Source organism: Dromaius novaehollandiae, chromosome 10, assembly GCF_036370855.1.
Source record: "Dromaius novaehollandiae isolate bDroNov1 chromosome 10, bDroNov1.hap1, whole genome shotgun sequence".
NCBI classification, from domain to species: Eukaryota; Metazoa; Chordata; class Aves; order Casuariiformes; family Dromaiidae; genus Dromaius; species Dromaius novaehollandiae.
In genome coordinates, this window is record NC_088107.1 from 15,958,209 (window position 1) to 15,980,880 (window position 22,672).

The 22,672-nt window shown below is 42.7% G+C and overlaps 1 protein-coding gene across 4 annotated transcripts in view; it reads right to left on the reverse strand.

Annotated features, from left to right (window-relative positions):
• Positions 1–1,619: 1,619 nt before the first annotated feature.
• Positions 1,620–22,672, reverse strand: part of RFX7 (regulatory factor X7) — a 60,169-nt gene continuing 39,116 nt past the window's right edge. For all 4 annotated transcript variants that reach the window (XM_064517402.1, XM_064517404.1, XM_064517403.1 and 1 more), the window contains 5 exons: positions 16,971–17,091; positions 14,514–14,594; positions 13,635–13,842; positions 9,866–10,161; positions 1,620–8,932 (listed from right to left, as the gene is read on the reverse strand). In XM_064517402.1, coding sequence (XP_064373472.1) covers positions 5,630–8,932; positions 9,866–10,161; positions 13,635–13,842; positions 14,514–14,594; positions 16,971–17,091 — 4,009 coding nt within the window. In that variant the 3' untranslated portion in view covers positions 1,620–5,629. The remainder of the gene's footprint in view (positions 8,933–9,865; positions 10,162–13,634; positions 13,843–14,513; positions 14,595–16,970; positions 17,092–22,672) is intronic.

Below are 22,672 nucleotides of genomic sequence, written 5' to 3' on the forward strand. Positions count from 1 at the left end.
TCTGGAAGGAGCCCGGGGGCCCCTAGTCCAACACCCTGCCCTCGGGCACCCCGCCAAGGTCAGGCACCCAGCGATCGGGGCAGCTCTCTCGGAGGCAGTTCATTCTGTAACCATGTCATGCAGGGCTTTCTTCTCTGGAGGAGATGGTGTTACCAGCTGCTAGAGAAACCGTACAGACTGAATGGACCATTCGACACAGCCATCCCCATGATTCTGAAGGAGGAATTCAGCTTACCAGAATACTAGCTGCATTCATACATGCAGGTTTGTTATTTCTGGAGACGTGAAAGTACTTCTGAGCTATTGTTTAGAACTTACACTCTGGATACCCTTATTAAACATATGAGCATCTAGTCTTCTTGAAACGTACAAAGTTCTCGACTTCAGCGTTTGGAGGTATTTATTTTGATCATACATTTAGTTCAACATTTCCACCTTCTTATTTCACAAAGTCTTTACTGTTATGCCAGTTCATTCATGGTCATAGTTTTGTCTGTTCTTACGATCCTTTTTGTTTACCATTATGCCCAATTCTTTTCAGTCTATGGCTGAGAGGTTGTGTTTAAAGCCACTTTATCACTTCCAATGAAGATGAACTGTCAATTTTAAAATAGCCTGTTACATCGCCTGTATTTTTTTCCATCCCATTCCTTGGAGATTTTTAATTTGCATTTTTTATGACTGCAGAACATTGAGGAAGAGCTTAAGTTCATTGTTCATAGTAACAGAATTTTTTTAGGCATGTTAATTTAGAGCCCAGTGAGATATATTAACACTATTCCCTCCACCATTACGTTCAAATGCATATGTCTTTCTGATGCTTCTTCACCTGCCTCATTTATGTCTCCCTGATGATTCTCAGTCTTCTCCTCTGTTGACTAACCTAAGTGATTTTGTGTCACCATGAAATCTGCCACCTGCCAGCTCATCAAAAATTGTACTTCTGCTTGTATGGCCACAAGTCAAGCTGGACCACAACAGTATGTTGTAGGAGTGCTTTACTAGTATGAAAAAGCAAAAGCAGCCAAGCATTCCCAGAGTGGATGGCTACACCAGCAATGAGGCTCTGTGTGCCACGATGGTGAAAGCCACCACCCAGGTGTGAAACATCCTCTCTGACCAATATCCACACTGGGATGTCTGCTGCCCAAACAAGCTGGCCATGACCACAATGTCAGCCAACACAGCTTATCACCACTACGTTCCAATGTACAGCCCAGCCTGAAGTATTATTTCAATGTTTGAGAGCAAATCTGAACTACTATCAGGTTCATCAGTAAGCTGCAGCTGTTTTTTGCCCCCAAACTTAGAAGCATCGTCACACAGGTACTTACCACATAGAAGGGACAGCAGCAGAGCTAGAATATAAAGAGACAAAGCGAATGATCAGAAGCCTGTTACCACCAACTTGTCTCAAGAGAAGACTACTCTTAGATCACAAACTGACCTAGGCCTCCAACCTAGGAAGACTGAGCTTCATGCTGAACTTTAAGTACACAACTGGGCTCAGCCACTGCACAGGTCAGTATGACTAGACAGCTGTGATCTGTCTTTGCACAAATCAGGAAGCTTGGTCAACCTTAATGCACATTTTCCATATAAATAAAAAACTCCAGAAGTCTTTTAATATAAAATGCTTTTATTGTTTTTGAAAACATTTAAAAAACAATTTTTGAGCACTTTCAATAAAAAAAATAACTGAAATGCTACTGCAATATTCAACTACTGTAGTTTCAGCAGTACAACAGACAACAAAACACTGGGGAGGAGGGGAGAAACTGGATTTCCTGCACTAAATGAAAACGTGGAACAGGGATTTTTCTTTCCTTATGGTGCAGTAAAGAAAGCACAGTATAGTACAAGACTATTATATGAACTTCAGATGCACTGCACAAAAAACGCTTTCCTTCTTTTCAGTTCAGAAGTCAGTGCTTATTGCAATTATTTGCAAATTATTTACTTCATGAATTCTTATCATGATAAAATGATGCAAAAATGTTTTTCAACACCAGAACAATAAAAAATAATCCAAGAAAGGAACATATTCAACAATAACTAAGCTGAATTAGTTAACATAAAAAAGTAAATAACTTGTGAATAACTATGCTCACCTGGTTAACAACTGAACCAGTTTCAATACAGCAAAAGAATAAAAAAAAATAAAAGTGGTTACAGGAATATATCTAGTACTGTACAAGATAAGTCATTAACACTCATGCACGTTTTGTGATCATGTATTAACATGGTGAAGCAAACTAAACTTAATTTTTCCTGCTGTAATATTCTCATGTAAGAGAATAAGAAATAGAAATATCTCATTGAGATCAACGCACATTGCTACATAAGACAATTTCACCTGTCACTTTTAATGACATTTTGCCTTTTAATAATGAAACACATTAAAAAGTTTTTTTTTTTTTAATCTGTGGGCCGTATTTGTTGCATTTATCCTAAGGAATGTGCCTGCCACAGGTTCAACAGAATTTTAGTGCAATATATGAACCCAGAAAGTTTGCTGGACTAACCAACCAAATTTAAAATGTTTGCTGCAATACTGTACATAGGGTACAAATTCATTAGTTCGTATACTTCAGCAAAAAATGCTATCAAAATAATTTATTTATGTTAGTAGGAAGCCAATAATGTAAACAAGGGGTCAGAACTGTCTCAAATTCTTAGTTTTGGAGTATCTGACACAGACAGGCTTCCATTTGTTAGAATCACAGAGTTTTCCTTTGGGCATTGCATACTTTGGTGTGCAGTAGTGCTCTGTCTCAATGTACAGTAAAGAACTAACTAGCACTAAGAACAGGGACCTAACAGATTATAACACCAACACACAAACAGCTCTAAAATAATACATACCAATGTACAAAGCTGTGTGAACTAGCCCTAGCACCATTTATTGAAGTGAAAATGTTTTACTTCTGTGCCTGGGATTTTATCTGAAACAACCCTTATTGAATTGAACACTTCTAAAATTAAAAATACATTTGCTTTAATCCACTGATTATAGATTATTCCTGCTAATTAAATCTTGTGTTAGGCCCAATGTAATGCTTGTATTTAAAAATAATTTTAAATGCACTTCTAAAAACCTTTGGTGATGACTGCATAATTTAGAATGCATCAGCTTTTAAATTGACTCCTGCTTTACTGAGAAATGTTCCTAAAAAAGCAGAGGAGTTGGGCGGGAACTTGTTGTCCCCAAGCCCGCGCGAGCCTCAGTGCTAGCGATGCGGAGGTCAGGGCAGCACGCCCTGCACATACCCAGACTGACGGAGACGCCGCGGGTGCTCCCCGCAGCGCCGGCGCTCCCCTTTTCCCCCGCTGATCTCCAGGGGAAGGTGGGTTTCACAAATTCACAGTCGTGCTGGCACTTTACCTAGGGTCAGAAAAAGAGGTGCTGACTGTCTGTCAGGCCCAAGGAAGTCAAAGTGGCAGGCGGATGCTCAGCACGTCACTGGCTAGAGGCCATGGACAGGTAGAGAGTTCAGGCCCTGCCCTAGGCCACCTCTGCGCGACAGCACCCGGGTCCCAGCCTTGCTCACAGATACCTCACAAGGTCACAAACAGCACTTCCGCACCCAACTTCTAGTCTCCTCCCCATTTCCTTAACAAAACTTAGGAGCATTTGATCTTGAACAAAACAAATCACACCATCGTAAATCTGTGTGTTTAAAGGCGGGATCTGAACTCTAAGTCTGTTCCTAATGAAACGGCCAAGCTCCCAATGTTAAGCACAGTGAAATCAGGCCCCGTGTAAGGTGCTACAGCTTGGCACAACTGCTTGTCCCTGCAGAAGAGGCCCCAGGCTGGCCAGGGGCCAGGGCTGGAGAGGCGAGCAAGAGGAGCGTGGTGTATCAGCATCTGAAGCGCCAGTGCAGCAGCACAATGCCAACCAGCACTGGCAAAATGAAACGAAACAAAACTAACCAATACTGAGATCTCCAGTCACTAGCAGAAACAGAAGATCACCAAGACACTTAAACAAAAAACTCTAATCAGCTACGAATCTGATTCTCTTCTCCTTAACTAAATCTAGGGGACCTCCTCCTTCACGAGTTCATAACCTCCCATTCAAAGACGGGAAAATGTTTTCTGCTCTGCTTTCAGTTTTATAAGCATCAGTTTACAGGGGAAATAATCAATTTTATACTAAGTTTAAGGAATGGTACTATAGCATCCTCAGTGCTTTTTAATATAAAAGCTTGCCTGTGCAAGTCCTCTTTGTAGGATCAGGGCCACGGCTGCTTAAGTACCTCTCTCTTTTCATCATTAGAGAGATGGATGCCATGCTGATAAACCAAAGGGGTTTTTTTTTTGGGGGGGGGGGGGGTTTGTTTGTTAAGTGAGCTAGTGAGGTAGAAGTCTAAATCCCATTTTCAGGAAGGGGGAGCTAAGGACTTCTAACAAAAATTAGATCCATCGGTCCCATCAAATCACTTACGAAAATGGAATTCAGGCTCCTAAAACAGCATGCACTTTTAAAAGAACTTTTACCAAAAGAGATCTCACATGCCTTACTGTATATCTGTAAAGTGCCTGGCAGCATTATGGCTCTATACAAAATATTTTTAGATCAACCACATTTTCTAATATTTTAATCATCTTTTGTTTGAGAGAAAGAGTGAGTGAAAAAGACAGAAAGGCTCAACCTACTGAAACACACAGAGAAAAGAACATCTTCCTACACCCTCCACCAGGTTAGAAAAGAGTGGACTTAAAAATGAATCTTTAAAAATAGTATTTTAATGAGCTCCAGTAGCTCTTTTATTTAAAAAAGAGGGAAAATATCACGTTCCTTCTCTAGCTTTGATAAATAATTAAAGAGTACCTATCATCTTAAAATAGGGTGTTATGCCTAGATTAAATTTCAGTGCTCAAAATCTTTTTTCCATGAATTTTACCTAATATATAAACATTGAGGTGAGAACTAAAATATCAAGTGTGATGTCATGAATATTAATGGATAAAACAACTACATAGATCTGCTTCTTTTAAATAAAAACTTTAGTGCATCTTTTTCCTTGATCGTTGTTCCTGCGAATTTTTCCTGTCTCTGTGCTTTACTAGAGATGTAAATGGCACTGGTGCTACAGAGATTTCCCAGAGCTCACCACTGCGCAGTACCCAAGATTGCATGTCACACAGTTCACCTGCATCCATTCCCCATCACCTACACATCTGCAAGCACCCTGCGTTTCAGATCTGCATGACAAAGGTCAGTAAGAATTATCTACTAAGAAGTAACAAGCAATACAAAGTATGGAAAGCCTAGTAACAAGCTGGATTTACAACCTTCCCAAAGCCTCAGCCATAGCTGTCAATGCTGGCTGCCTATTAACCACTTCTTTATTTGCTACAATAAGAAATGTTGAGTGGGAACACTATAAAATTCAAATTTTAATACTGGCTCTTTGATAGCCCATCACCTTCAGAGATCTATTTAAAATCGGTAAGACTGCCTTCTCCCTGCTGAAGAATGAGCAACTGGTACAGCAAACTTTTTAAAAAAATGCCACAATACATAGCAAGTGTTTCTGCTGCAGGAGGCACTTCCATTAAGACAAATACAATACGTCTGTCTTTTAGATACAGTGTGCTACATACATACTATAAAACAAAATTAACCCAACATTTCAACAGCAGGATGATCCTTACTCTCCATCCACTCAAAACCGGATGTAGTCATTGAGTTAATGGATTCATTGCAGATTTGTTGAAACAAGGGGTCATTTTTTAATTCCTCCAGTGTAGCATCATCGTCTTGTCCCTGCTGACGACCTGGATCAAACAGTAGATTTGTATCTAAAGTGTTCAGATCATTAATGCTGCCTGAGAGGTCGGAAGACAACCTGATGTCGCTGGAAAAGACAGATGCAACGTTATTGAGATCTGATGCCACCTGATTCACCAGCTGCTGGTTGGTTGGCAGACTGTCCTCCCCTAAAAGGTCTTTTACAGTGCTGCTAAAATCTAATTGCTGCTCTCCGATGTCTGATTGTGCTTGGTTATCTCCAGAAGAAAAACTGATCTGATCGGTGCTGCTGTTTTTCGTGAGGTAATTTGGTGTTTGGAATTCATAAACTGAAGTGCTGGAATTGATCATATTTTGTGGGTTGGCACTAGGAAAAGCAGTGGATGTTTCTAAAATCTGAGTGAGATTCATCCTGGCTGTGTAATTTGAGGGCATGTTGTTCATTCCCAAACCTCTCACTGCATCATCACTATCAGAATCAAGTTTGTTTAACAACACGTTGGTTATCTTTTTAGTGTTTGTTTGTTTCTGAAGAGATGGAAAGGCCGTCTGCATCATCACAGTCAATGGGACTGACTGGCTTCTTTGCGCTATGTTATTGGCACTGGTGTCTGCATGGATATTAGTAAATACATTGTGAACTTCAGGAGTCACTGGACTTCCAAAAGGCGTCAAGTTAGAGCGTGGTATATTTGAAACAGGGTAGACGGTGCTGCCACTGAGGTTACGCTGGCGATGGACAGCGGGGCTCACACTCCGGCATCTCAGGCTGTTGTTGAGAGAGGATCCAGTTCCTTTGTTGTCCAGAGGGGCAGGAACAGCAAAGCCCTCTTGCTTGGTGGTGCTACTAACAGGGGCTGCCTGGTGCTGCACAGGTGAGACAGGAGTCACGCGACCAAAGTGAGTATCGTGGTGCCGTGGCTGAGACTGGTATGACTGGCCAGGAACTGCAAAAGCATGAGGTTTCCTGAAGCGGTCTTCCACTAGCTCCTGATAGCTCGTGAGAATGCCATGGCTTGCAACCGATGAGTTACTAACGCCACCGTACCCGTTATTCATCCACTCAAGCTTGGTTTTGTCAGGGTGAGTAGCCATAGGCCGCTGCATTGGCTTCACAGGGCTACTTGAGACAATGCTGGCGTCATGGTAAGCCATGCTGGAGCTTATGGGAGTAAATGCAAACGGATTTCGGCACTCCACAGGACTCGGAGGGACGCTGCTGCTGCAGTTCGAATGCGGCGTGCCGATGGGCGTATGACGGCTGCTTCCGAGAGCGCTGTCTACGGGAGTCGTCTGAGCCAGCCTGGAACAAGGGCTCTCTCGTGACACGTTCTGAGACCCAGCGATCATTTCGGAAGTGGGTGTTGGAGTCGGGGTGGGCGTGGGGGTGGGCGTCGGGGTGGGGGTGGGAGTGTGAATCGGAGTGCTGTTGTTATGGATCGAATGGTAGAAGTGCGCACTGCCTGGATGAGATGATACGGGAGCTCCTTGAGCTGCCGTCTGACTCTGAAGTGCCATTCCTAGACAACCACTGTAAGGATGAGAATTATTCATTGACATCTGCTCCTCCATTAGCACCAGTTCCTCCACAATGCTGTCCTGGGTGAGGTCATCATCAAACGAAAAGAAGTTTTCGTTTGACTGAGGGACTGTATGTTCAAACTCTTTCAGCTCAGACTGCAGAGGTAACTGATTTGAAGACTGTGCTTGCATTTGACCCAAGGAGGAGTCCTGGATCTGGTTCTGTAACTGCTGGTTGTACACATCCTGCTGTATACCTTCGCAGTGCACTGGCTCCCAGGCTGACTCTGGTAAGTCACTAGAGCCAGAGTGTGCTGCAATAGTCATAACACTGATATCTTGCTGCTGTTCACAATTCACAGATGCAAAGTCAGAAGTTTTGGTGATATGGTGCCATGTATTTGGGTTAAAGCTGCCATCAGATTTTGAATCATTTTCTGTGATAAACATGTTTCCTTCCAATTTTACTTTTATATCTGGAGATGCTGCTGCTGCTGCCGCAAGCTGCTGTCCTAAAGCAGAATCACTGGTATTTACATTGGTATTCAAAGAACAGTCTGTCACTAAGTTTGCTGAAGCTGCAGAATTTACCTTGCTGGGAACTTGAGCAAGTGCTGCGGTATTGTCACTGTTTGCTAATGATACAACCTTCGGAGCTTTCTTAACACTGTTGGCTTTTTGACCCTCCAGAGCATTACCAGCTGAAAGCTGCCCCACCAGTGGTTTCTTTACAGGTGGCACCTGGGAATCCTGAAGTGTAGAAGGTTGTCGCTTTCTTGGACTTTTAGTGCACGTTTTGTCTTTAATTGTAGAGTCACCAGTAGGAGGTGAACCGATGCTGGTGCTGGACAAGTTTTGACTGGCAACTGACAGCTTTAGAGTGCTTTGATTATTGCCTGCTGAAGAAACTGGTGTGATCTCATCAGACTGTGTCTTGTATTTGGTCCTTGCTTCTTCAGCTCCCTGATCACAGCCCTTAGCTGTTTTTGCCTCCACAACACCATCAGCTGAAACTTTCAAGGTTGCAACCTCAAAATTAATTTGTTGAGCAGCAGGCAGGCTAGGGGCTCCCTTTATGGATTTAGACACCTCAGAGCTCTCTTGGCCCTGCACAGGGTTCTCATCGAGCAACGCTTCTGGTTCCAGTTTGATCTCGACTGCAGGTGTAGCTACAACAGTGCTAGGCTTGGAACCCGGAGACTGAAGTGAAACAACAGATCCATTTTTGATCTGAGGAGCAGTCCTCACTTCTTCTGCCGCTCCTGCGCTGCTGTTAACAGAAGGCGTCTGTTTGACGGGCACACTACCGCTGCTTGGAGCGAGAGATATTGCTGTCATTTTTACCACATTTAAGGAATTCACATGTGGAGCTGGCACAACAGTCTTGATTGGGCTACTGGTGAAGAGCACCGTTGTGGGAGAGCGGATGGTGAGAGCACTGGTATTTGCTGGCTTCGGTAAGATCTGTGGGTAGCGATGCCGGGCAGAGCGATCACCAACCGGGCTGGCTGGAACGTTCTGGGGAGTCTTTGGTGACTGTTTGACTGACTGCATGTGCTGAGTGACCACCTGAACATTAAGCGGCAGGACCTTGCTATCAGATGATCCCATAGGACTTGGAGATGTCACCAACTGCCTGGTCCTTGGCACCTGTTTAGAGAGAAAAAGAAAAGGCATGCTGATGAAGCATGAAAGTCCCCAAAGCCCACAGACAATCGCATCTCCAAGCATTTCAAAGGAGAAGGCCAACACAGATGAATATACCAAAGCTAGTGAACATCAGTTCAAAACAAAACAAGCTCTTCAGTCTACGTACAGACATCTATGTATTTGGCTGCCTAGCACTGGTGGACAGCGCTAACACATGGCCTCAATTTTTAAGGCATGAGGCAATGGCCTGTACACTTCTCTGCTCTTCTGCATGACCTTAAAGAAAGGGTCACTCTCCTGCAGTCCTTCAGCACGTGGAAGAAAAAGACATAAAAAGGATAAAGAGGAGAGGAGGTGTTCAAAACACTGATCATTTTTAAGGTTTCGAAAGTGAGTTAAGTGCAATCCCAGCATCAGGCAGAAAAACTGGCTTACTACTGAAATTAACAACACAGCTAACACCTTAAAAACAAATAACCTTCTCCCCTCTGCCCCACTTTTGTACAGTTGAAAGACAAGGATGGTTGAAAGACAAGGATGGTTGAAAGACAAAGATATTACAGATATTCATGCAAAAATGGAACTGTTGCCATCACTAAATCCACTAAACCAATGAAAGTCAATTTAGATCCCATATTAGGGACCCATCCCATAATAGCTTACATCCCACTGTCACTGACCTCAAAGATGTACTTGGCTCATTCTATATAATTAAAATTCTACTGGCTCCATGTCCATCACAAACTCGATCGTACTGTTACTCTTGTGGTATAGCAAAGTCACTGGGACAGAAAAGCGTCAATGGACGCAAGTCTTCGAATAACTGAAGGAAATCATTTTTCTATCCCACTGACATCACTGCTTAGTTACTGGCAATTTACAATCCATCCTTTCATAAGCTGGTTTCACTAGAGAATCACTGCAGAACATTACCGGTATCGGGCTGGGGACAGCTGCCACAACAATACCAATGGGCTGAGGAGACAGAATTGCAGGACTTCCATTAGATATACTAGCCACGCCGTTGGCTGTGGTGCCTTCTGTTTTCTTCGCTGGAGACTCTCCTGGCAAAGGAGACTGCAGTTTCTGTTCTTGCTGCTTCTTCTGGATCTTACGCTGCAGCTGCTGCTTGGCATCAACAGGAGATGACAGAGTTTTCACTTGTGGTTGAAAGGAATTACTTTCAGCAGTAGGTATAAAAGCTGAGGGCTGGGGGATCCCTTTTATTCCTGAACACAAAAAAGAAAAGTAGTGTTATAATAAAACATACCGTGTCTGTTGTAGTGCCATTTCTGCATGTAACCACATGGAACACGTGGCAGCACCTCCACAACCACTCTAGGACCACCTCATCCATGAGGGCATTTCATGCTCAAATCTATTCAGTGTTTCAGTTTATTTACAACATTCTGGCAAACCCTCTACTGGGGCATTAGCTGGGCATTAGCAGCTAAATACTGTGTATTGGCATCTCGTTTCTAGTAATCCCAAATTGCATCTTTTGTACCAGCAAAATCTAATGAAAAGCATTTCATTAAACTGACAGTAGAGGGCAGTGGATATGAACCTTTAAAATTCATTTTCTATCATGTCTTTGTTTTGTTATCAATATTTAAAGCACTTTTAAAAATGAAAAATCTTTGCAGAAAGCTGTGGATATGTGCCATAGATGAGCAGCTCATAGCAGATGATATTATCTCATGATCAGGGTGTTAAATATAACACATATAACAATGTCAGAATGGATCACCACCAGTGTGTGATCAGGGATAATGCTGAAAGGGCAAGAAGAAAAACAACAAGAGAAGAAAGAGAAACAGAAGAAGGAGAAAGTGAAAAAAGTATGGAAATAATAATGAGAGAACATTTTTTCTGAAGACAACGCCTTTGCTGATCACACACAAGCAACGGTGCTGCCAGAAAGAACAACAGAGTTGGTCTCATCGGTGCAGCTGGTACCAATCCCTGTTACTGAATCACATCACGACTATGATCTTTCATTTATTAACCATCAAGAGGATTAGCACGTTCCCTCAGTGACCACCTAACCCTGTTGAACTGCCCCGTCAAGAAGTTTTAACACCGTTTCTTTTATACTTCATAGGTTTCTCAGTTTTTAAAACAACTCTTAATTATAAATTAATCAACACTATCCTTTCAGCAGCAGTCTGCATGTACCATGACAGCTGTAATACTGCAGCATGTCTCCACTTTCTGCCTTCAATTCCTTTTTCACAGAAGCAGTGAAATGCCCAAATATATTTCAATATCTGGAAAACAACAAAAGAGCTATGTGGGCTAAATACTGAAGGCAAATAACATTTATGAGGACCCCCTCCCCCCCTTTTTTTTCTACCCTCTTTGAGAGTAAAACTTTGTTTTTCTCACTTGATGCACAGAGACACTATAGTTCTTTGTGAGAAAGAGCAATGGGAATATTTTATTTGCCATTCTAGCACATACCAATAAAAGAACCTCTCCTGAAATGACCATCCAAGCCCCAGAGGCACACAAGAGAAATAACTGCCCATTTCCTTGAAACACTATCTTTTCCTCAGAGGGAGTAAGGGCAGAGAGGAGCTGTATGAGCCAAAGAGCTATACACACATGCAGCTCTCCTTGTAGCAGCATGGCTAGCAGAGCCAACGAAGCCAAGCAATGACATGCAAAGAGAAGAGCGTACAGGCAGTAAAGCCTCCCACTATCATCTCTCGGTTCTAAGTGGTAATAAAGAAAAGGCAGCTAGAAGGAGAAAGAACAAGATGCGGAAGCCAGTGGGCAGAAAAGGGGATCACCAGAACCCACAGCCCTGACGATCGGCTTCCATTTGAAATTGCCCTTTTTGAAGTCAAGAGCTTTGCTTTGGTTCAAACACATTTCCCTCAACAGGCGTGGGGGAGAACCGCCCGGGGGAAGTTTGGGGGATGCGTTGTGTACCTCTACTTCCCTCCTCATCCCTCACTTCTGCCATTTATGTCATCCACAACCAGAGAAAACTTCAGATGCTTCGATGACTCATTTTGAGAATGAAGAGGGAAACACAGAATGCAAATGTAGATGTACAAACTACATCAAATATAACCTTTTCCAAAGGCTGAGTACTGCAGGAATTCATCTGGTGTAGCAAAATAAAAAACAACTCTTCCCTTCACCTCAACAAAGGTGTGAAAGAGTGCAGGAATCCCAGTCACACACGTGCCCCCAGACAAGGCCCTCCCGCCTCTCTCAACGCCCCTCGCACCCTTGTTTCTAACGTGGTCAATAACAACAACAGCTGACCTAGTTGTACTACCTGACACAGATCACACATCTCAGGAAAATTTGCATCTGACATATCAAAAATGCCCGTAAGAAAATCTGTTCTGGAGAGAAAATTAAGACAGACAATTGTTTCCATATTAGGACAAGTTATCAGACAGAAACACAGCTACACCAGCAGTATGCCTACAAACCCCCACTGCATTGGCACCAAAATCCAGATTTAGCAAAGTACTTGAAATTCAGTGCCATTACTCACACACTTAAAGTTAATCATGCCTTGAAGTGCTTTACAAGATCAAGGTCCTTACTGGAGGACTCACAGGAGACCATGGACTCAGTCTGGAAGGACAGGTGATCTTCCACCTGAGCAGCAACCACAGTCACTACAGGCTGCCTCCCCAGAACTGCCAGTAACCCAGCGCCTGCGCTGCACACCCGGCCTTCAGCTCTGTGCAGTGGATGCTGATCTGAACGGCGAGGATGGACGGGAAGACCCACAACATCCTGACTGTTTCCGATCATGGATCGACTACTCTCCTTCTTCACATCAGAGAACACAAACTAGAAAGCTGATTTCTGAAAGACCACTCTGAATTATCCCATTAATAATTGCCTTGACTCCCTCGCTTCGATTTCTCTATCGTTAAGGTGTTTACTGAACTTTAAGGACTTCTGGAGAGGTAATCAGGTCTCCCAAGTCCTCTCACTGATCGCCCCCCAGGTAACCTGCGGTTCACACGGGCTGTGATCAGGTAGCCACTTCAGGGCCAACTGAGAGTTCTCTCTCCCTTCTTCCTTCCCCCTTCTCCTCCCTCAGGTAGCAAACAGCTCTCAAGAGATGCAACTATATTTTGCTAGACATTCCTACCCCCAGTCCTTCCAAAATGAACGCTAACATTACAAATCTAAACTGCAGCAAAAAACCGTCAAACAGATGACAATGACATACGAAGCCACCTTCAGAGCCTGAAAGGCTAACGCCACAGACTAGACCTTAGACCACAGCTTGTTTTCAGCTCTTGTTTCCAGACTACCAGCAAGAAAAGGAACTTGCAGCAATGTGGACCAAAAAAAATCACTTAAATGCATGCTCGAGGGTCAAACCCAGTCAGCATTTAAAGTCTGTCCTGAAAAGAGGTGATTCCTCAAACTGATATATTACTCATGTCACCACGAGCAACTGAACTATCACCCCTCATTTCATCTAACGCACACGAGAAAGGACTGAAATGTCACTGCCTGGAGTGGGATACACTGCAACACAGGGCAGGGACAAACGCTGCATCTACCCCTAATCATCCCGCTCACATCCACTCACTTCACTCCTCCCTTTCTTTGGCATCCTCAGATTTGGTGTTAAAGAAATCCCTTTTACATAAAATGCATTCCCCTTTTTAAAGATCCCCCTTTTCATAGATTCAGAATTAAGTTAACCCATTACCTGCTGGTGCCCCTGCCATTACTGTTAAAGCTGCCATTGACTTGGTACCGATATAGTGACTTTTTACAAGAAAACGAGCCAATTCCAAGACTGTATCAAAAGGCTGGCTTAGCACTTTCTGCGCCCATTCACAAACAAGCCGGCAGGCTGCGGAGACAACTTCCTCGTCAGCACTTTGTAGCTGCCCAGATGGTTCTGTCCCATCCAACTAAACAAAGAAAAAGGAAAGGTTACTTACATTAAAAGTTATTAAGGAGTTAAAACAAGAATACAGAGCAAATGATCAGAAACACACAAAGCACTAAGTAAATACATTCATATTTTTCATGAAATTGGGAGAAAAAGATCACAACGTCAACACGATTCAAAATCAAATGCTTCACCATTAATATACTGCTTGTTTCCAAAAGCATTATATGAAGCTAACGTTTTTGGAAGAAAACAGCAAAGAGAACCCTAACATTCAGACCACCTACAGCTGATGCCTCTTGCATCCTAGTCAACTTAGCAGCCACTCTTACCCAAGAACTGCTTCTACCACTGGGGTTTCCAACAGTGATATTTTTAAAAATATATACAGCAAAAATAAAACAGAGATTCAGAGTTAAAAAGATAAACTCGTGGGTAGCAGCACTATGAAAATCTGCTTCACCTCCAAATTTTTGGGTTTTTTTTGGTAAAAAGCACTGTAATTTGTTCTGAATTTTAAAGGAAAAAGGTTGACCAAGGTTTGTTTCAGAGTATGAAAGCATTGCAAAGAAAAATTTATTAAAAACTACATAGATCTTCACTGCTTGAAAACTTTAGACAGACAGTAAAAATAACATAAGAAATGTATATTTGCAAAAATATATATAAATAAGCAAGGATATACCATACCCCATCTCCAGTTTTATGAAAGTCAAGGTTGGGCAGTGTTGGCATATGCACAAAAGCTTTCTTCCTCAGTCCACTGTAGCAATATGTGATCAAGAATTAAGGTCTAAATTGTCTCTGCTTGTTAGTTTGGGGAGAAAAAAAAAAGGCTTTAACTCCTTTCCCCACCCTCCATGAACTTTTTCAAGCAAACTGAAAAAAACAGATCTGAAATCTACTGTCGTTAACATAATCTCACAGCAGGCCAGAATCAAGAGGCTACAAAGGGCTGCGTTCCCGGGCACGTGGCCCCCCAACCACGCAGAGGAGCGAGGGAGGCTGGATGGGACGAACTTCATCTGAATTTGGCTTATGAGAAGCACTAGCCCAGGCCAGATAACTTCAGCTCGCTACCCTGGATTTAAATTGAAATTCAGACTAAACTCCCTTACCAAACAAGACCTAAAAAGAGATGGAAAATACATCATTTTCAGAAGTGAATCACTCTATAAAAAATTTGTGCCCAATTTCTAGCCTGTATCTAGTTTTTACTTCCAGTTTTAGTCCTTATTTTGCCTCTGTTTGCTCAATTTTATGAATAAGTAACTGACATTTCTCTCTCATAAGGCACTTGAACAAACTGAAGAAGTTGCCTCATGATGAGATAAAGTGACTGAACTTCTCTCAAAGGAAGGCATTTTTCCTAAGACCTCATATAATTTTTGTGGACCTCTCCTCATCCACGACAATTCTTTAAAAATATGGACACAAAAAGCCAGCTTTATTCTTACATCACTCTCATCAACACTGTACATAAAAATATACTTCCTACTTTACTCTCTTTTGTTTATATACCTAAGTCAAATTAGCCTTTTTTCCTCCCCCTAGCACTCCTTTGGGAATTCACGTACAGTGTCTGTTCTCTATGACCCCCATATCCTTTCCAGAATCACTGGTTTTTCACTGTAAACATGCTCTTTATTTCTCTTTACAATACAGTGGGGCTTGCATTTGCTTGCATTAACACGGATGGAGAATAATTACAGTGAGTTAAATGTCTTAACATCTAGCCCCTTAGAAGTGTGAAGTAAGGTCACATTTTAGTCATCCTGAATTAGAAACTTAGGAAACAGAACTGAAAGAGACACCTTGGGCCAAGCTATAATTACATCATGATTTCTTCCTTCCTTATGGTTATGTTACAATTCCTTCCTTAAAACCTATTTATCTCCATCCTGAAGAGCACTGCTAACTTTTGCATTCCACTGCTAAATAATCCAACATTGTATCCAATGAAACAATTTATTTGACACAGAACTTGCCTGTTTACTACTACATAAGGATCTTTTTCTCTAGGGAAGACAAGTAATACAGGGCTGCCCACTAGCATTTAATTCTCTCTGTCAGTGCCTGCTTCTGGTAAGACCTTGGCAAAGGCCAGTACTGCAGTGAGCCCACTGATCATCACTGCTGGTTCGTTTGAGTGGTTTTTAATTAGGGCCCACAAGCACCTCGATGCCCTTAGGTCTTCTCTTGCCCTCTCCCTCCCTAGCTCACGGCTAGTAGCCGTGACGTAGCCCACCCCGCACATCCAACGAAGCACGGAGAGCGAGGCGCGACAGCAGGCAGCAGGCATTACATTACTTCACAGCGATTCCTAATGATACTCGAGAGCTGCAATGCTCAAAGCTGGAAAGACAAAATTCTGGCTGGTGAATAAACTCCTTTGAAAAATCACTACTAGTTTTTAATTTTACAATGGAACACTTTGGTGTGCTACAGACTAGATGGAAGGAGTTATCTATATACTTAATACAAACTATAGCTTTATCTCAGAAAATCAGAAAATTGCAGGATCACTGCAACTCTTCCCCAGCAGAGCTTCGTGTCCTTACACTGAAGCAGCAGAACCACCGGCAGTATGAGTAGACACCTTTGCACAGCATTTTCCTGAATTAAACTAATTTGGCCCAGTATCTAATTGCCTGTAGCTCTGCCTGTAACAGTATGTCTAGTTACATTATATTTGTAGCACAGCTTAAGAAACATCTCTGGCTTTACAACCAGCTTTTTGAGTTATTTGTGTGCACAGGTATAATGTAACAAGCAAGGAATGTTACGATAGTTCTGAACCTCGTTAGTAATAAATTCTTAGTTACTGCACACACCTAAGGCACATCCCTCCTTTGCAGTACCCCCGCCTTGCACTAAATGATAAGGCTTCTTTGGTTACTCACTGTTTGACAGCCAGGCATTAGAAGACAACAAAGACTAGTGTAACCCAAACTTAAGTGCTTGTTTCTTGAAGTTGCGTCTTGTAACCTAATGCTGCAGTGATTAATAACTTCTAAAGAACTTTGGGGAAAATGTTTGCATTTTTTATTTAAAATTACTTCTAAATTTAGCTGGTAGGTCAGCCATAACAACAGATGTTCTCCAGGCAAGTGCAGAAGAAATGACTAAGAAGCGTTCTAGCAAAGGATATTTTGATTTGCCTCTTGTGCCTAGACGGCGGGCCTTCATATTTGGAAAGACATTTTTCATGATCTTTCCAAAGTCAGCAGCACTTAACGGGTGGTAGCCAAGATTGTCACAATAGCTCCTGCAACAAAGAGAAAGAAAATGTGAATGGAACCAAAGTTAAGACACAAGGCCAGTCTCCACGCTGGGCTCCATCAAGGGTTTTTAAAAGAAAACACTTATACCCATCCATATTTAGAACTACATTTAACATTAATGAAGCTATCCACAACGAATTGAATACATTAAAAATGTATAAACAGAGCTATTAATACCACAGTTTTTGCCTTGTTCTCTTCTGAGTTCAAAGGCAAGTCACGGGGAGATTTAACAAATAGTGGCGTTATCTAGAGCATGGTTAAGATTTACTCCACAGCTTAGTTTGAAGCTTACATTTCAATTCGTTTATATTAGGACATAAAGAAAGCAGCGACATTCTCTAGGCAGAAGCGTGGCTCGTGTGTGGCAAGGCCTGCCGTCCTGCGTGGCTATTTGAAAAGCAGGAGGTGAGAGATTTGCCTGCACGTACAGACAGACATTCTGCCCAGACACCCTCAGTTTAGTGCAGCATATCCTCCCAGGGCACCAGCTTCGCCTGTATAAGGTGCAACACAAACACGCGTTGAGGCCCTGGTCCTCTTACCAGTGCACAAGCAACTATTTGCCCACGTTAAACTATGTGAGTTTAATTAAGCAGACGCCAACCCCGTACAAACATCCTCATAATTAGTTCTAAATTAAGAGAGATTCTGTGGGCCGCTGCAGACGTAAACCTGGTACCCTTCACACTGCTGCGCGCGCTTCCTGAGGACGCAGGGGAGAAAGAGCCACAGAAGGGGCTTCTTTTTCTAAAGGCACTCTTGCAGTGAAACGGGCACACTTATCTGTCTTCAGTCCTCAAAAACAGCAGAAGGAATTTTGTTTCAACATCTGAGATATTTAAAAAATATCTCCTTGAGGCAGAGAACAAGAATTGCTAATTTCACTGCAAAATGTGAATGTTCTGGAAAATTACAACCATGTGAAAGCACAGGAGAAAAACGGAAGCTGCTCAGGAACTTTTACCTGTGTAGCAAGCGCTTAAGGCTGCATAAAGATACGAACGCTATTACATACTGCCTTTTGTTCAAGACCCCTGTGGTATTTCACAGATGTTAATGCACTATGCTGAAAACATGCCACTAAAGCATCCTCATTCAGATTTCCGTGACGTGCCCAAGGTCACGGAATTGGCACCAGATAGCAGTGACCTCCTTTCCTCTGAAAATTCCTACCAGAAATGCATAAAAGCAACCTGTTTCTGAAAAGAAGAGGTGACTGCATGCAGCCCTGCACGGCATCGCAGCAGGAGAGCAGAAAAACAATTACCTCATGCACCACCTGCCTGCTCCTCTAACCAGGTACAGGCAGGCAGCCACACTTCTGCTGCGAGGGACGAAGAGCCTTCCTGGAACACGTTTCACTCCCATCATCGCCTACTAAAACCGTAACAATTAATAATGACATCTGCATCCAAGTAGGCCAAAGGGACTGAAAACTTCAGCTGTATATAGAGCAGCATACAGCTCTTCAGGTACTGCACTGCGTTCATTTTTCCTGTCAAAACCTTAGCTATTACAGAGCAGCTGTCTGCTGCTCTTACCCTTGCGGGAGGTGGGAATCCTCGTGGAAAGCACCACCACAAACGTCATGATGTGTGATGATAAACAGCAAGGCTTATGCTATTCAGTTCTAACGCTCCCCTGCAGAGCTCATCCACGCCCGTTTCCCACCGCCGGGCCACACTGCCCAAACCGCAAGATGTCACCTGCAGACCTGTATATAAACCATCATTATCCATAAGACTAAGAAAAACCCAAACTTTTTACTTCTCCTTCCAAAAGCCAATGAAAAAGTGAATGTAATGCAATTCAGAGGAGTCAGTCTTGCTGGAACTTTCAGCCCACTCTCGTGAGAAGACTTTCACTCTTTTTTATGTAAATGAAAGTCAGGAATGAAACAGAGAAAGCAGGAAGGGGAAAGAAAGAAAGAAAAACAAAAGCATTCACCAGGGGAGTGTCTGACCACGGGAAGGGGAGCCCGTGGAGGCTATGGGGGCTCCACCCTTGGGGGCACAGCACTGCAGCTTCCTTCAGGTGGGAAGGCACCTTGGCAGGGCTCCGGCCCGACCTCCAGCCCGAAGCAGGCTCGGCTGGAGGCCGCGCTAGGCTGCTCCGGGCTTTGCCCAGCCAAGTCTTGCAAACAAGGATGGAGGTTTCACAGCCTCTCCTCTCTGGGTTCCTGCTCCAATGCTTAATTGTCCTTCTTCGTACATTGACTGGATAACTGGATATGGCCCCGAGCGACCCAATGGCACTTTGAAGCTGCACCTACTTTGAGCAAGGGGCTGGACCAGGTGACCTGCAGAGGTCCCCTCCAACTTGGAGCTGTTCTGAGCCAACGGGACATCCAGAAAATTTGCTGAATAATTTTTACCCATTTATATACCAGATTTCATTAAAGTGAACATCAGACACAGCATCTGGTTTCTGGATAAGTCCCTCTGACGTTAACACAATGGGATGGATACTTCTCCAGCTTTCTTGCACCCTCTTAGAAATCAGAAGCATTTGAGTTATAACGTTGTTCTAGACAGGTCTCTGCCTTTTGTTGTGGCCTCTTACCAGGCTCCACTGGATTTTAAATTCACACTTTGGAGATTCTTAAAAGGTAGGACACTGCCACTTGGTCACGCTGATTACAGGACATTAAGTCTCAACTAGCATGCAGACGAGGGGTCTCTAAATTTCTCTGCTGTAGTCAGCAATATCATTGACTGAAAAATATAATTTATCAAACAGGCTTAGAAGCCTATCAGTCAACCAATTTTAAAGTGAAAACTATTCTCTACACAGGAGAAAATGAATAAATAAAAAAGGAAAAAAAGAAATCAGCTCAAGTCTAGCACCTCTGTTTCAGGACAATTACTTGCTAGCAGCAGTAAACATACAGTTACACAGTCCCCTTGTATCCATACTGGCAGCTCCTGCAAGCTTGTGATTTCTAAGCTATTATTATTATCATCATGTAATTTCAGTTTTCAGACAGATCATTCCATATGGCCCCTCCTCCTCCCGGCTCAGCCAAGATCCCTCCATGTCCATCTGTGGTCTGTTATTGACTTGACAACACATACCAGGAGTCTCTTGCCGGCAGCTCTTCTCTCTGCTCCTCGCACTCCTGGCACATCGCTGAGCCCAGGAGCGGTTCTGCCGATGCGCAGGGTGGGTGGGAAACGGATGGGGGAGGGAAGCTCTAATCAGAGGCAGGAACCACGATGGGCACACGCCTGCTCGCGCTCCTTTGCGCAGAGCTCCCACAAACAGTAAATTTGGCAACAAAAGCCTTTTTTTTTGTGAGATCTTCAAATTAAACGTACTCACGACGTAAAATACAATGAGAGCGGACTTGAATTAAATGACAAAAAAGATGATCTAAAAGCCAGCAAGGACCATCAGATTCTACAGCCCAGCTTAAACAGCTTCCTGGGCAAGGAACTGGATAAAATGGAGATAACAGACTGCACTGAAACAGAAGGGCCAGAGAAGAGCTACATACACAGTGCCTCAAAAATCTGTCTTGCTACTGATCTTGCTTAATGCTGTACTAAATGATGTCAGCAGAAAAAAGTGGCAAAATCTTCTCATTCTGTAACGTTTGGAGGCATCATTAATACAGAAAGTGATTAGGTTGTTACAGGGAAAAGCTGAAAAGCCTTGATGAAGGAACAGAAAAAGAATAAATTAAATAGCTCAAAATACAAAATAATACAAGAGAATTGACAGGAGTTGCTGCTGTTAAGTGGGCACTCATCAACCGAATATGGCAAAAGAGAAAATGGATGTATTAGTCATCCTGTTATTTATTATGATCTATCAATAGCAGCTGATAAAAAGGTGGATACAATCTCGGTGCAAAACAGCAGCAGAATCCGAGGCAGACATAGGAGAGCATTACTGTTGCTGTACGTACAGGCACAATCTCGCGCAGAATACTGCACGCATTCCGCATGCCATATTCGAGAAAGATGAATTCAACACAAGACAGGTGCAGAAAGACTATTACGAATAGCAGTTGATAAAGAGCCTACTACATGAGATGAAACAAAGACCTTGGCTTATCCAAACCAGCAAAACAACCGGTCTCTAAAAATGGATTAGAGTGAAGAACCTTAGGAAGAGCTTGGCTCTTCTCTTTAAGCGAATGAACAATGCTGGCACAGAAATGAATCCTTCAAACAAAGTAGGATGGAAACTAGAAGGTTTAAAACCATCACAGGAATAAAATTCTAGGTCAGACTTCCAACAGCAGCAACAGAGGTGGGAAACAACTGCTTTATATCGAATTTGATCAGCTTTTAAAGGGAATATATAGGCAGTTGCTCATGACAGAGCACTCGACAATACAACAACTTCCGTACTGTTCCTATCAGGGAGTATTACCTAAAACACTGGCTAGGTGTTGTCGAACAAGATTAATGTATTTCTCGTGCATTTGTTTAACATAGTATGTATTTGCTTAACATACATAGTATTCCTATATCTACTGCCTTCTTCTGTACAAGCTTCTGGATATTCCTCTAACTTATCAGCTAACATCCTTAACATTTAGTGCATGCAACCTGTCAAGTGGCAGGCCCAGCAGCCAGTAAAGCAAGAATTAACAATTTACAGACTAGAAGGAAGAGATACGGGCTGACTCAAAGACCTCCTAATCTGTACTTAAGTGTATGAAGTGAATCTTCAGGCACCAAACAAATATGAATGATCCAACTTTCATTGCTTGGATCACAGTAATAGTAGCAAGATAGAGAACACAAATGTTTACTGAAGGCTCAACAAATCATTTTGTGGGCAAATGGGGGTTTTGTCTGCATAAATACTGCAGGACTGCACTCAGACTCTAAATCCTAATTCTCTAAATTTAGCTAGATCTACACCTGAATTCCTGTGAAAGGATTTTTACTAACAGGGAGAAGATGCCTCAGTAAAACTGACTTGCAGAAAAACAGTGGAAGGACTTGATGGGCAGAAATATCTACTCTCTGCATGCTGTATTACATGTTAAGCAGCTCCCCACGAGCCCCTATAATATTTTCTAATCTGTAGTCTCCCGTAAGTCCCAAACAAAGCTGACAGAAGAAACATGTGTCCCCTATAGAAATAAATCTTCTTATGGCACAACTTACTCTGTCAGTGTAAACAGTATCACAACAATGCCAACAACAGAGGTGAAATCTCTGTCATCTACCTCCCATCTGAAATTCAGCTGCAAGGGCTCAACCTTCTCAAGCACTGCTACCTTATCTTACGATGCATTTTTCATTTACTTTACTCCTTTAAAAGCAAGATAAATCTATTCACTTTTACCTAGAGATGTGGGCTTACAATTAGAAGGATAAGAAAACAGAATACAGAAAGAAAGAATCACAGTGTTCAATTAGTTCAGAGACAAAAGCCTACAGAAATGCAAAGGAGCTGGCAATGCTATTAACACTTGTCAATGCTGGATTTGCGTAGAGTGTGAGCACCTGTCTGCCTCACTTCAGCGCAATAGAAAAATCACAAAGGTGATGCAGAAACCCAGTAGTTTTCTAAGATTTATTTTGACTGAAGTTTACAGCA